Source organism: Neophocaena asiaeorientalis, unplaced genomic scaffold (assembly GCF_003031525.2).
Source record: "Neophocaena asiaeorientalis asiaeorientalis breed wild unplaced genomic scaffold, Neophocaena_asiaeorientalis_V1.1 scaffold91, whole genome shotgun sequence".
Lineage (NCBI taxonomy): Eukaryota > Metazoa > Chordata > Mammalia > Artiodactyla > Phocoenidae > Neophocaena > Neophocaena asiaeorientalis.
The window spans coordinates 10544738-10559848 of record NW_020173198.1 but is presented as its reverse complement, the minus strand read 5'-3'; the positions used below and the strand labels follow the sequence as shown (position 1 = coordinate 10559848).

General features: G+C 47.1%; 2 protein-coding genes across 2 annotated transcripts in view; one reads left to right on the top strand and one right to left on the bottom strand.

Annotated features, from left to right (window-relative positions):
• Positions 1-5182, bottom strand: part of ABCC6 (ATP binding cassette subfamily C member 6) — a 58734-nt gene extending 53552 nt beyond the window's left edge. Inside the window, exons 1-4 of the mRNA XM_024744572.1 lie at positions 5113-5182; positions 4063-4245; positions 2493-2618; positions 2213-2341 (exon numbers count right to left, since the gene is read on the bottom strand). Coding sequence (XP_024600340.1) covers positions 2213-2341; positions 2493-2618; positions 4063-4245; positions 5113-5148 — 474 coding nt within the window. The 5' untranslated portion in view covers positions 5149-5182. The remainder of the gene's footprint in view (positions 1-2212; positions 2342-2492; positions 2619-4062; positions 4246-5112) is intronic.
• Positions 5183-7920: 2738 nt separating this feature from the next.
• LOC112399318 (nodal modulator 1) overlaps positions 7921-15111 on the top strand; it is a 52648-nt gene continuing 45457 nt past the window's right edge. The window contains exons 1-3 of the mRNA XM_024744432.1: positions 7921-8167; positions 11241-11330; positions 13051-13096. Coding sequence (XP_024600200.1) covers positions 8003-8167; positions 11241-11330; positions 13051-13096 — 301 coding nt within the window. The 5' untranslated portion in view covers positions 7921-8002. The remainder of the gene's footprint in view (positions 8168-11240; positions 11331-13050; positions 13097-15111) is intronic.

Here is a 15111-nt window from a genome sequence, read left to right as displayed (position 1 = left end):
TGCCTGGCAGGTCCCACGTCTATGAGCTAATAGATTCCCTTGGACTTTTTTGCTTAAGCTAGTGTGAGTTGAGTTTTTGTGGCTTAAAACAAGAGCCCTAGCTTCAAATCACAATTTTTCTACTAAATTTTTATACTTCTTTGTTTTTATTTTTGTTTTTTGGGGGCAGATAGTAGACAGTTTGATATTCCAACTACATTATTCCCCATAGTGTCATTTTTACCATCGTTTCTACTGGAAAGTTTGTTCTGAATTTGGGTGAGATGGACTTGGCTCTGCAGACCTGAGCTGCATGACCTTGAGGAAGTCACTCACTTCTCTCAGCCTTAGTCTCCTCATCTTTAAAACAGGACGATTAGAGTCTTCACTGGATTCCTGATGTCAAGTGCTTGCCACAGGGCCTGGCACATGGAGCTCCACAGCATAGGTGGTCCCAATAGTATTATTTCTATGCTGTGTTCCAAACAGCTAACTGATAAGTCAACTGTGGAAACCCATCCTTTCATAAATCAGTGGATGGCCTGTGGAATTTTCCCATTAGTTACAAAAATTGCTTTGTAAAGAAATCTGTCCTTAAGGACAGAAGGTGTTTCTCTGCCTTCTAATTTTTTTTTTTTTTTTTTCCGGTACGCGGGCCTCTCACTGTTGTGGCCTCTCCCGTTGCGGAGCACAGGCTCCGGACGCGCAGGCTCAACAGCCGTGGCTCACAGGCCCAGCCGCTCCGTGGCATAGTGGGATCTTCCTGGACCGGGGCATGAACCCGTGTCCCCTGCATCGGCAGGCGGACTCTCAACCACTGTGCCACCAGGGAAGCCCTCTGCCTTCTACTTTTACGAGCAGGACAGAGTAACCATTTGGCTCTTGAAATGATGACCAGCAGCCTCTGATTGGTTTCCTTATCCGACGTCCTGGGTGAGTGCGCCAGCTATGCAAGTGGTTGTCAACTGGGGAGATTTTGCCCCCAGGGGACATTTGCCATTGTCTGTAGACACAGGTTACCATAATGGGGTGGTACTACTGGCATCTAGTGGGTGGAGGCCAGGGATGCTGTGCAACATCCTACAGTGCACAGGACACCTCCCCCCCGCCCCCACCCAAAAGAGAATTACGTAAAGGGTGCTGAGGTTGAGAAACACTTGTTGAGGTTATATATTTTTCTCTGTGCAGATCATGCCCCCTAACATGGAAACGCTGCCTCCCAGGTAGGGAAACAAATATGGATGAGTGTGCAAAATGAGTGTGTAAATATGGGTGCATGGGAGCACGGATGAGGGTGAGAATAGGTGAGAATGAGGGGAAACGTGCAGGTACATGGAGTCAGAGTGAGTGCAGGTGTGTGCTGGAGGAGGCCATCCAGAGGTCGTGACCGCTGGCTGACCTGTGAGCTGGACCCAGCAATTGGAGGCTCCTCCTCCCTCCCCTGTCCTTGAAATGTGCATTGTGGCCACACTGTTCCTGCACTAGGAACTACTTCAAGGATGCAGCCTTTCCTTGAAAGAGCAATGTGTTGATGAGACCCTCTGGACAGTACATGTGACTGAACCCTGTTAAATCTTCTATAAACTGTTAAGATTCTGGCAGGTGGGTGCAGAGATGAACTTCTCTTGCATCACCCAAGACAAGCCTCGTAGGTAAGTTCCCTTGCTTGTTAAAATCGTCACCTACTGACCTGCAGTGGCTGCTTCTTTCTTTGGTCTCTCCTGGCCCTCCGTGTATGGGCCGGTTTCTAATTTCACCCGGGAACCCCTGAGGTTTCAAACCAACAGTGTTTCAGTGCCTACGCAGTGTGTGTGAGTGTGTGCATGTGGGACATTTGTGCCTGAGTCCTGTAGGAGCTTGAGGGCATAGCCACACCTGGGTGGCAGTAAGTGTGAGTGGACGTGTGCAGGCGAGTGTGTGTGTGTCTGTGTGTTTGTGTGTGATGTTTCAGAGTCTGTGGTTGTGTGATGCGTGAATGGGTTCATACAAGTGTGTGCAAGTGAAGTGTGTGACTTGAGTGTGTAAGACAATGGGAATTTGTGTTGCTAAAAAGGTATGGGATGATGGGAGCTTCGATGTGAAATGTGTTTGTGTGTCACTTGAGTTTAAGCACTTGTGGTGCGTGTGTCTCTGTGTAGAGAGTAAGCCATGGGTGGAAAGGTGAGGAGGAAGGATGGGACCCAAGGCCTGAAACTGCCCTACTGGTTCCCAGGTGGCCCAGGCCCCCACTTACCCCTTGCGAGGCCTGCTGGGCGGTGCTGGTGGCTGGGAAGAGAAAGCAGAGCAGCCAGTACCCAAAGAGCACCCCGGACGCCTGGACCCCCTTCTTCCTCTCAGCGTGGATCAGGAACACGGCGAAGCTCTGGACCAGAGTCAGGTGGGAGGTGGACAGAGGCAGGGAAGGGTGGGGGAAGAGAGGGTAGGGAAGGAGCCCCGCTCTGCCCCATGCCCTCCACCAGGGCACGAAAAGCAGCAGCTAGGGACAAGCCAGCAGGTCTGGGGATGTCATTTACCATTGTGGTGAGCCACACGGTGGGGTGTATGAGGAACTCTAGGGCCTGGGGTGTTCCCTGCTGGATTCTCCAAAGAGTCACAGACACGCTGGAGGTGCACAGGATTATGAGGGCGAAGCCAAGCACCTGGGGAAACAAATTTGGATAAGGCTGGTGGGAGGCTGGGAAGAAAGATGGCGGCCAACTGGACAGTGACCCCACATCCAATTGGACAGTGGCTCTGGATGGGGCACTGTAACGTACCAATGTGATCATTAAACAGTGCTGACGTGAAAGAAAAAGTTGTAAGGGGTGATGCAGTTCAATCTTGACCTGTAACTGTCATATAAATAATGCACCACAAGGGCCCAAGCCAACTCGGTGGTTTCCAAAATGCCAGCGGTGCTCCCATAATGCACGGGAGGATGCTTTAGGGATGAAGGAACAGCATGAAATGAAATTTACTCTCTAGGTGAAAAAGTTATACCCTCTTTAAGTCTCTTTCCCTCCCTACTATTAAATCAAGGAGGAACTCTCTGTTGGGTCTGATATGTCTCCAGGCCTGCTCTAAGACACATTGGTCTCTCTTTTGAACAAGAGAAATCAAGAAAGTGGGCAGACCTGGGCACACTGGAGAAACTATTGAACATTTCAGTTAGTCTCAAGCAGGGGTCAAACTACCACCTGCAGGCTGAGTTTGGCCTCCTGCCTGTTTTTGTATCACCTCTGAGCTAAGAATGCTTTTGACATTTTTCAATCATTGAACAAGACTTTAAAAAGTCTAATATGTCATGACATGTGAAAATTATATGAAATGCAAATTTTAGTGACTATAAATAAACTTTTATTGAAACACGGTCACATCTATTTGTTTACTGTTGTCTGTGGCTGCTTTCCTGCTGCAAGAACAGAATTGAGTAGTGGGGACAGAGACCACATGATCCTCAAAGCCTCAGACATGTACTATCTGGCCCTTTAAGGAAGAGTGTGCCAACCCTGGATAGGTGGTGGGCAACAGGTCAAAAATTTACAAGGTGGTATGGGAATAAATTAACCTTGGAGGGCATTCTTGTAGAAGTCTGGAAAATGGGAGGATGAGCAGAAAAGCTCACACTTGCAATGCCAGTGTTTTTCTAACACTGTCAAATAAATACATAACAATTTTAAGGACTGTTCTTTAGTACCGCCAGTGGGGAAACACAAAAATCAAGGCATAGCTGTTAAACATTTAAAAGGTTCATCCTAGCATGGCCCTAGAATCACCTTGTGTATCCCAGGAGTGTACACTGCATACTTTGGGGAATGCTAGGCTGTGATGGCCATAAACTGGATGTGTGGGTGTCTGGGGGTGTGTTTGTGGATATATGGTTTTTATTATTACCAGATCTGTTTGGGAGAATCTATTCCACTGAGTTTCCCTCTGTAGCCTCTGGGGTATTGCTCTGTTTGATTAACAGGGTCCCTTCTTGTCCCCACACTGTGTGCTCCTTGATAGAAGAAGTGTCTACTTTGGGGTCTCTGCCAGGTTCCAGCCTGTTTCCCCCGACCCCCTACCATTGTCTGGTTACAGGCTCCCAGGGGCAGTGGCTACCATTTTGGCCTTGAAGAGGCGGGACATCTGGAGGTAGCCCTTGTCATGGCGGTGGATGTAGAGGAGGTGGATGGGGCCAAGGACCCAGAGGTACATGGGGGGCACCCAGACCCCTGCCGTTTTCAGGAAGCACAGGCTCAGCAGGCGGTCAGCGGCGGGCTGGGGCTCCGTCTGGTTCCAGACCTGAGGGAACACCAGGGTGACTCTTATAATGGTACAACGCAGGGATCCCAAACTCACCTGCTTAGGGGGCCAGGCAACTCTTTGGACCCCTAACATTTACATGAAAATGTGCTAAGCACTCTTTAGAGTGCTTCATAATTCTCAACTTCTTTAGCCCTAACCCCAATCTTATGAAGTAGATGCAGTCATACTGATTTTGAGGCAGCTGAGGCCCAGAGAGGCTGAGTAAGTTGGCTGATGTCACCCAGTTGGACAGTGGTGGTGCTGGGATCTGAACCAAGGCAGTCCGGTCCTAGAATCTGGGAGACCTGGGCTCTCTGATGAGTGTTGGGCACAGACTTATAACCACTGTAGGAGGTGGGTATTACTGTCCCCATTTCATAGACCAGAAACTGAGGCACGGGCTTGGGGGGTAGGGGAACAGACTCCTTCGGGCTCACACAAATAGGAAGTGGCAGAGCTGAGTCCATGCTGGCCTGTCTGAGCCCGAAGCTTGTTCTACTGGAGATCGCCATCTGTAATTCTTAACTCAGACCTTCTGCTGGCCTTTCCTTATCTGAGAAGTGTGAATGTGAGTTTAGAAGACGCTGCTTTAATTCTCCCCCTACTGCATCACTGCCACCCTCCCACTAAAACCCTTTGATGAGACAGGAACCAGAGAGGGGTGGGGGGTGGGGTCTTGTAGGCCCCTTTAACAGGGCTGGGTTCTTCGGGGGGACCAGCTTGGTTAAGGGAGTCGCCCCGCCCTGCGGTTAGACTGGCAGGTCTCTTCCCCTCCCGGCCGGGAGTTTGGAGGTCTCTCCCCTCCCCTGCCCAAGAGATCTCTCGAGCCCGAAAAGGAGAGTGGGGCGGGATGGAGACACTCACCTCCGGGCCCGCGCAGGGCTCGCCAGGCGCGGCCATCGGGCGCCGTGCGTCCGTCAGTCCGTCTGTCAGACTGTTGGTGGGTCCCTGGACAGCTTCTTTGGCCGCGCTCCGCCGTGCAAGGGGCGGGGATTCGAGCGCCGGGATTGCGAGGCCCCGGGCAAGGTCCGGCCGCGCGGCGGGGGTGGGGCGCGAAGGGGTGAAAGGAGGCGAGGTGGAGGGGCGCTAAGGGAGGCCCCAGCAGGCAGCGGGGGAGGGGTTCCCGGAGCCCCAGAAAGTGCAGCGGCATCCCCATATGACCCCCCTTCCCCCTGGAACAAATGTCATCGCAAGCGTCCCGAATACTGTGGACCAACAATTCCAGGAATTTATCCTGATAAGTGAACCCAACAGGTGTGCACATGTCCAACAACCGGCACGGGGGATGGGGGCACCGCCTGGTTAGTTAGAGCCGCAGTCTCCTCACCTGTGGGATGGACATTGTCTGCCTCTACGGTGGGGGGAAGATTTTAAGATGACTGACAAAGCGTCTAGCACAGTGCCAGGCACACAGTAAACACGCAAGCGGAGTTAGCTCTTATTAGCATTAGTAGTATTATTTCATCCCTAGGTTACTAAGCTGTGGTTCAAAGCGCCATTGCAGAAATATATTTAATACGGAAATAAGGTTGCTGAATGCTAAGTGAAAAAAAGATTATAATACAAAATGGCCTGTGATATGTTTCCAAAGGAAAAAGTATATGCTTAAGTTGGGGAAAGTGGGGAAGGAAGTCAGGTCATTTACCTTCTTCTTCTGGGTCTTAAAGCAAGGTGTGTCCCCAGCCACGAGTTCTTTTGAGAGATGACTCTATGTAACATATATGCATAGATGAAAAGATGGAAATGCTCTAAAGCAGTGGTCATGGGAATCCTAATTTTTCTTTTTCCTTGCTTTCCCTTTTCTATTTTCTTTCCTTCTGCAATGAGCATGTATTCCTTTCAAGATAGGAAGGAAAGACTCAGCTTTTTCAGACCGACAAGCACAGGTGCTCAGTTTGAGTGAAGAATTCAAATCCTTTGCGCTCTCCATGCTGCCCTGTTACTTCTTGTCTTCTTTTTCGCGCCTCCGGCAGGGCTTCCACAGCATGGGTTCCCTGGCCTTTTCCCCTTTCCTTTTCTGAGTTTCTCCAGCCCTGGTCTGGGGCCTAGGCAGTATGCCTTCAGCTGTCCTCCTGCCTGGGACACAGAGCAGGGACACAGAAACTCAAGGATCTGTCTTGAGGCTGAGTGTGGATGGTCTGCTGTTTACATTCAGATCATGTCTGTTTATTTGAGGTGGTTTTGCTGGAGGCTGACGGAAATTATGGGGAGGCTTGAGCCTCCTCTCCCTGAAACCCCCGCTGCAGTTGGCATTGCCACAGTCCTAGTGCTTTATTTCTTTGTATACCTGAAGATGAATTTGAGGGGAATGGCGAAAGTTTGAGGGAGAATGGTTAGGAAGGCAGGAAGAACACAGAGGAAATCAGCAGGTGAGCCAAGAACAGAACTCGGGCATCCCAAAGCCTGCTTTCCAGCTCTCTGAACAACACATGGCTGTGTGCCGAGCCCTAGATAAGTCCCTTTCCCTCTCTGGGCCTCGGTTTACCATTCTGTACGATAAGAGGATTCCATAGGCCAGCATTTCCTAATCGATGGCTTTCACCCGCCTGGTGATTTGCTAAGACAAACCAGGGATTTATGTTAGGGACAGTAAAGGGCATCTGTTTCCATTGTAATGATAAATAATGAACCTCAGAAAATAAAACCATTATTTAAATAGTTTCTCTTTATAATTGAACAGTTGAGAATCTCACTGTATTTGTAGTGAGAATGTAGAGTGAGAAGCAGAAATCTGATGCGCTCATGATTGAAATCCTCAGTGGGTGTATCGTTGCATTGTAGCCAATGTGAAGGTTTTGACGATTGTGTAGTTTAAAATCATTGTGATTCATAATTGTATTATATTGCTTGAGTTTTAGCCACAATGGCAAATTTCAGTGGGAAATCTTCTCTCTTACCTCATCATTTAGAAACAAAGTATTAAAAACTATCAAAATAAAGCACTTGATGTTTTCAGGAGTAAAATGGAAGACTTTCAAATATCAGGTCAGAAAAGCAATTTTTGTCTATTTTGATGTGGTGACTTGTAGTTCATCTACACTATGTTATACACTCAGTCTTAGGACAAAATATAACGTGCTGATTTTTGAACTTATTTGCAGACAAATCATGCATCGTCTCACGGAGCTAGTTCAAAGTAAATCAAACTGCATGCATCTCTTGCTTACTGGGGGAAACCCTCAAAGTTTGTTTCTATACAAATGTTATTCGAGCTGGGATTAAATAAAATTTAAATACCTTTTAATTATTATGCTGAACTTAAATGACATGTTTTTCTTTTAAAAAAAACTAATTCATCATTTATCACGGAAAAATACATCAGTTGACACAAATCCCTAAAAGGGGTTTGAGATTATACTTGTGAAATTTACGGTCAAAAAGATTTGGGAAAGTTGTTGGATACTTCGATCAACAGTCTCTCGTCCTTTCCAGTTTCAGTGCTACTGAATTCCAAAGTAGGGTTTAGCTTTGTAGTTTATGACTGTATACACACACGTTGCAACTGCACCTGCCAGACGGTGCGCGGAGTCCTCCAGGCCTCCAGAGGGCACAAATGGTCTCGTTTTGTTGCTGAGCATGCGCCATAATTCTTTTGCCTGGGGGAGTGGGCGTGAGGCCGGATCGCGCACGCGCGGCCGAGTCGGGGCGGGGACTGGGCTGTCAGCCGCCAGCGGAGGAGGAAGCCGCGGTCCGCGTGCGGCTTGAGGGGCGGGACCTGGAGGCCTGTGGAGGGTCTGGCAGCAGAGGCAGGGCCATGCGGGAGCGCCGGGGCGTGAGGCCGCCGGGGTCGGTGGTGGTGGTCGCCACCGTGGTGCTGCTGCTGAGCGGCGTGGGGCCGGCGCGCGGCTCCGAGGACATCGTGGTGGGCTGCGGGGGCTTCGTCAAGTCGGACGTGGAGATCAACTACTCGCTCATCGAGGTGAGCGCCCGCCCCGCGGCCCGGAGCTCGCTGTGTGACCCCGGGCCAATCGCTCAACCTCTCGGAGCCGCGGTGGCCTCGCCTCTGACACCAGGCAGTTGCCACCAGCCCCCCACTCTGGGAGTCCTTTCCTTTTTAAAGGCGCCGCTCTCCGCGGGTCTCCACTATCTCCTCCCCAGTCGCGCTGGAGTGGGGGTTCTTATCTTGGGGTCAGCTACGGAGTCGGGGTGGGATCGGGGCCCCGAAGGTATGTGCACATGGGTGTGAGGGACATTTTTGGTGACGATGATGGTGGTCTAAAACTTTTATTAGGTCACGCAAAACTAAGGATCCTGCAAATCAAGACCCCAGATTCTTCAAAACCTAAACTCCAGATCCCCAGAATCCAGGCCCCAGATCTCTTAAAACCCAGTCTCAGCAGGACCCAGACCCCTTAGGACTGATACCCCAGATGCTCAAACTCCCAGGAACCCAGACCTCCTGAAATTCAGATTTCTGAAACCTATATTCCAGAACCTAGAGACAGCAAGTCTTACCAAACAGCAGAGAGTCCCTGCAAAGTTCTAATCCACTGCTCCTCCAACCACCCTGGGGAGCTTTTAAAGAGCGTGGATTCCCATCCCAGAGATCCTGACCCAGTAGATCTCTCTTGGCATCTCTGGGGCTGGGAAACTGTATTTTTAACTTCCCTGGTTTCCCCCATGGGACCCCTTTTCCTCTGAAAATGGAGAGTTGTCAGCTGCCTGTACTGGGTAGTTATTGGAATTATGCTAGAGATTTGTGCAGAAGTCTTTTTATTAAGTTGCAAAATCCTGTTCAGTTAGATGATTATTAGCCTAGTGGAATTATGACCCAGAAAGCTTGTGAGAAGAAGGGAGATAGATAGAGGTAGGGGTAGAAAGTCACTTGCAGGACAGATGGGAAGGGACCCGAGGGAGGGCTGGCCTCTGTTTTAAGAGGTTACTGATGATGGGGCAGAAAAGGGAATTTGAGAGAGAAAAAAGGAAGTGGCTGAAAAAGAGAAGGGGGAGGGGACTAAGACCCCAAAGGCTGTCTGTCTGAAAGCACATTGAGCTGCTTCTGTGCTGGTAGCTGGATGGCTACAAGGGTTGGACCATTGTGTTCTACAAAGTAGGTTACTGATGATTGGGGGAGGGGTAGGAAGTAGATTCCCATCCCACTAGCTCTTTGACCTGGCCTTGCTCCAAGTCCCAATTTTTATTCCTGTAAGATGGTGTTGGGTGAGAGGCAGCAGAACCCAGCATCATGTATTTTCTAAAGAAGTTAATCAATCGTCACCTTCAAGACGATTGGTCTTAGGAAGTCAGGCGTTTAATGAATCTACCCACTGACAGTGGCAGGGCTCCTAGGATCTCTGGGTGCCCATGCCACCTCCTGGGTTGTGGGCGCAGGACATTCCAGAAGCCGCCTGGAAAGGCTTTGCAACTTGTATTTTTCTGGGGCTCCAGGAGGAAAGTGAAGGCAGAAAGGGGCACTCCCACCCCCCACACTAATAGTGACCTTGAGAGTAGAGGGCAGGTTTTGTGACCTGGTATGAAATGTGTTCCCTGAGCCCTAGGGCTGCCTGTCCAGGTGGTCTGAGACACTCATTCTTTCTTAATTTCCGATTGTGAAATGAGGTGTTTCATACGTGTAATGTATATTGCCATTCTGTGCCCTGACCTGTGCTTTATGAAAGAAATGTAAGTAAGATATTTCACAATCATTTCTTGATTGTGTTTTCTGTGTCCCAGTAACACTACCTTCACTCTTCTCCAGCTCTCTTCCCTTCTGGGTGTTTTTCCATCATATTCATTCAGTCAGTAACTGTTGAGTGAGCCCCGGCATGTGCAGAAGCCTTGTGTCTGGTAGGGATATTCAGTTCAGTGAACAGAGCAGACAGAAATCCCTAAAAAAGAAAAACTATATTGGTTGCTAATTCTTTAACAATCAGGAGATTTCACATTAAAAACTGCATTCCTGATTTCTCTGGAAAACCAGCTGATCTTTGGGCTGTAAAACTTGGCTTGGGTTAAGTAGCGATCTGTCTCTCTTTAGGTGAATGCCCCTTGATAGGACTTCCATGGCCCCTCTGGACAGCTGGATTTTCAGTCCCTGCTTTCAGTGCATGCATCTGAATTTCTTTATGGCCTGTGAACAAGTTTGAGTATTTATTGAGTACTTACACTAAATAAGACACTGACCCAGGCGCCATGGAATGTAAGCCGTGGTCACCGCCCACGGGGAGCCTGCAGTCTGTACCTAATTTCACTGTGTTCCTTTCCTAAGTGCGCGCGTTCTGAGTCTGCTGCTTTATACATCTTCTTAGCTGGTGTGACCCAATTCTGTTATCATAGTTACAGATTATTAACAATTAAAAGTTTCTAGATGGATGTTACTCCAAGCATTGGGACTCTTTGGGGTAAATAATACAGATCCCTGGCCCTCACCTCAGACCTTCTATTTTAGAAACAGACATGGGGCTCAGAAATTGCATTTTTTTTAAGGTACTTTACAAAAAATTGAAGTATAGTTGATTTACAGTGTTGTGTTTAGTTCCTGGTGTACAGCAAAGTGATTCAGTTATACATATATATATTCTTTTTCATATTCTTTTTTCCATTAAGGTTTATTACAGGATATTGAAAATAGATCCCTGTGCTATACAGTAGGACCTGTTTTTTATCCATTCTTTATATAATAGCTTGCATCTGCTAGCCCCAAACTTCCAATCCAGCCCGCCCCAGGAATTGAATTTTAACAAGCCCCTTACTAACAGCAAACTTTGAAAATTTGTTTTAGACCCAGAAACAACGTAGAGACAGACACTAAAATAAACTGAAAAACATTGAAAAAATATGACTTTGGGAGATAGTTTCTATCTGAAAAATATCAAATCACATTATTTTGGGGATACTTGTCTTATTTCCCTCTGTCCTAATGCCTAGTGTTAGTAGCTTCATATGGTGGGTCCTCAGCAAATGCATTTTGACTGAATGCATTCAGGTGCATTATATGTAGCTAATTCTCAACAGTGATATTATGACTTCTCTTTTCTTTCCTTCCTTTCTAGATAAAGTTGTACACCAAGCATGGGACTTTGAAATACCAGACAGACTGTGCCCCTAACAATGGTTACTTTATGATCCCCTTGTACGATAAGGTAAGAGGGGAGAGTACTTTAGTCTTTTATGATGGGAAGTTGTCAGTGTGACCCACAGGGCTGCGCTAACTAGGAGAGTGGGCAAAGTGCATGTGCAAATACTCATGTTTTGTAAGTTGTAAGTGGAGTATGGTAATTCTGGCCAAATTCTGGCCAAGCTTATGAACTGGTTTGATTGAATGCAGTGATTCTCAATGTCTCCAGGGACATTTGGCAACGTCTGGAGACACTTTTGGTCGTTACAACTGTAAGGGAGGGAGAGTGGTGCAGTTATCTCGTCAGTGGAGGCCAGGAATGGAGCTAAACATCCTGCCATGCTATACGGGACAGACCAAATGTCACCAGTGCCAAGGCTGAGAAACCCTGATCTAATAGAACCCTTTACTTGCAAGCAGCTTAAAATATCATTAAAAAGAATTATATAAGTAATATGTGAATTCATGAGCTTTGTGAAAAAAATCAAGGTGTTCAGAAGTATATGAAGTAAATTTTATCTTTTATCCCCCAAACCCCCCTCCCTCTATAGTGATAACCTCTGATAAAAGTTTCAGTGTGTATCCTAGGAGATGGCTTTCTCTGTATTTAGAGTTATACAGATATCCACGAATATACATGCATGGACACATATGCAGATACACAAACACATGTGCACATAGATGGGTATCCATGCATACCCGTTCTCCCACCCCTCATTCTCCCCACATTTCAACTTTTTATTTGGAAACATAGATTCACAGGAAGTTGCAAAAGTAGTTAATATACTGTGTAGTTTTGCTTTTGATTAAAAAAAAATACAAATGGACTCAAACACTAGGCATTGTTCTGCAATGTGATTTTTTTTCCCTGTGGTGATGTTTTGGCACACTTTGGACATCAGCATGTATGGACCTTCCTTTTTTTTTTTGCGGTACGCAGGCCTATCACTGTTGTGGCCTCTCCCGTTGCGGAGCACAGGCTCCGGACGCGCAGGCTCAGCGGCCATGGCTCACGGGCCCAGCTGCTCCGCGGCATGTGGGATCTTCCCAGACCAGGGCACGAACCCATGTCCCCGGCATTGGCAGGCAGACTCTCAGCCACTGTGCCACCAGGGAAGCCTTGGACCTTCCTTTTAACGGCTGCACACATGTCAGAGGCAGGCCAAACTAATTTATTCCCAATTTCTCTATAGACACAGAGGCTTTTTCCCAGTTTTTAAAATTATTACTAACCACACAGCAATAAATATTCTTGAACTTACATCTTTATGCACAATACATAAGATTGATTTCTAGAGGTAGACTAGTTGGGTCTTGAAATCTGTTTTTGTTTTTAAACTATTAAAACATTCTCAAGGAACCCTTCACTCAAGGGTGTATGTAAAATCTAGTTTTAAGAAATGACTTTAGTTCCTGAAGATCTGGCTGACCCTGGCAACCTTAGTCATATGAGGGGTTAACAGGAGACTGGATTAATAGAATGTTTGGAATCAGAAGACCAAGAGCACTGAATACAGAGTCTTTGTAACTCTTTGATGGGTTAAATGGGAGGTTTGGGGGTTGAGATTGCAGCACATGAAGGGAATCAAGAGCTCACTACCATTTACAAGTACAAAGTTTATGCTTGGAATTCCATTTCAGGTGTGAAAATTCTAGATAATAGGCTAGCACTAAACTAAATTAAACTGGTTGAATAGTCATCAGTTCTTAGTCCTTTGCAGTGATTTTTTTTTTTCTCCTTGTAGGGAGATTTCATTCTGAAGATTGAGCCTCCTCTAGGGTGGAGTTTTGGTAAGTTAACAAATAGCCAGGTATACTCTGTAAAGGATTAGGTTATATGCTGAATATTAATTTAAATTGACAGAGTGCATAGATTGTTAAAATATTAAGGATTCCTTTCTAGTGTGGAAGAGGGTTTTTTTGGTTTTTTTTTTTAACTGCCTTGCCCCTATTACTTTAGAGTAGATTGGATTTACTTTAGACCTACTTTAAGATTTTCTGTCACGTTTCTTACAGTTGGCATCTTTTCTTGTACCTCTCAGAAAACTCCACCTTAGCAGCTTCGTTCATTAAGTGTCAGTAGAACTTGATGAATATAGAGATCAGGAGTCGGGACTTGGTTCCTCTTCCAGGATGGCTTCTTTCATAGCCCCCTCAGTGTTTTGTTTTGTTTTTTGTTGTTTTTTTTTTTCCCTCAGTGTTTTTAAAAAAAATTTTTCAGTGAATTAATGGCAACATTAAACATTGTGAGACTTGACATAAAAATCCAGATTTACTTCTCTTAAGAGATCAGAAGATCTGACAACCTTGGGCCTTACCAGCTCTGTGACGACCTTGGACGAGTTACTTCCGCTGGGTTGGCGTCCGTCTTCTCACTAGGGGTCAGGAGAGTAGTAGTACCTGCCTCACAGGCTACTGGAGGATTAATGGACCAGTGTATTTATGTGTTCAGAATCGCTGGCACATAATTGGCAATTAATTAGTAAACACTTAAAAGCAGTCTTTCCGCACACATACAAACAAAAGCTCCAGACTTTCCTGAGGTGACTGTCTTTTAGCAAAGTCAGAGGAGCGGGAGTGGGCTGGATCAGAAGAAGGGGTCCTGCTGTGACGTGGCTGGTGTTTTTGGAGAGCAGAGCCTTGACGTTTCGGTAGAGGGTGTGTGACCCCAGTTCTGTAGCTTGGGGGGAGACGTGGAGGGCCCAATTGTTCCTACCAGGCCTGCCTGTGTGTTAGAGGGGGAAGAACTGAGTCCCTGCTGTCACAGTGGCAGCGACAGCCAACTCGCATCTGGGTGACAAGCTCTTTCTCAATTCATGGCCTGGGGTGCCTGGCTGGTGCAGTCCAGAAAAGTGGAGGGGAGTCAAAGCCAACCCACGGCCAGAGAGACGACAAATCGGCCAGAGAGGTCACAGATCGGTGGCTTGCAGGAGTGTTTTGTTTGAATCCCCTCCCTTCTTGTCAGTTCTTCTTCTTTTAATAAGTTTTTAAATTAAATTATAGCATACTTTCTGAAAATTGTACTCATCACAGGGATATCAGGCGATGAATTTTCACAAAACAAACACACTCACATAACCACCACTTAGATGACAAGACAGAACCTGACCAGCACCCAGAAGTGCCCTTGCTAATCGCACCGCCCGACCTAAGATTATAGATTATTTTGTCTGTTTTGAACTTCATGTAAATAGAATCGCACAGGGTACGTTTTTGTGCCTGGTTTCTCTCTCTTGACAATTTTCACAGAATTCATCCTTATTATGTGTTATTATGTGTTAGTATATTAGTTCATTCTACTGCTGTGTGAATATCAAATGATTTACCCCCTCTACTGTTGGTGGACATTTGGGTTGCGCCCCAGTTTTGGCCACTAGGAGCAGTGCTCCTGCGAACATCCTTGTACATATCTTGTGGTGCACACATGTCTACATTTCTGTTGAGTATATACCCGGGTGGAATTGCTGGGCGATAGACTTTTTACATGTTCAGCCCTAGTATAGATTGCTGGACAGCCAAGGTTGATGTCGCGGAACTTTGCTCTACCAGCCGTGTGTAAGAGTTCAGACCTCCACATCCTCTGGCTGTCAGTCTCTTTCATCTTAGCCGTCCTGGTGGTGGAGTGGTGGCCTCGCACTGTGCTTTTTTTTTGTTTGTTTGTTTGTTTGTTTGTTTGTTTTGTGGTATGCGGGCCTCTCACTGTTGTGGCCTCTCCCGTTGCGGAGCACAGGCTCCGGACGCGCAGGCTCAGCGGCCATGGCTCACGGGCCCAGCCGCTCCGCCGCATGTGGGATCCCCCCGGACCG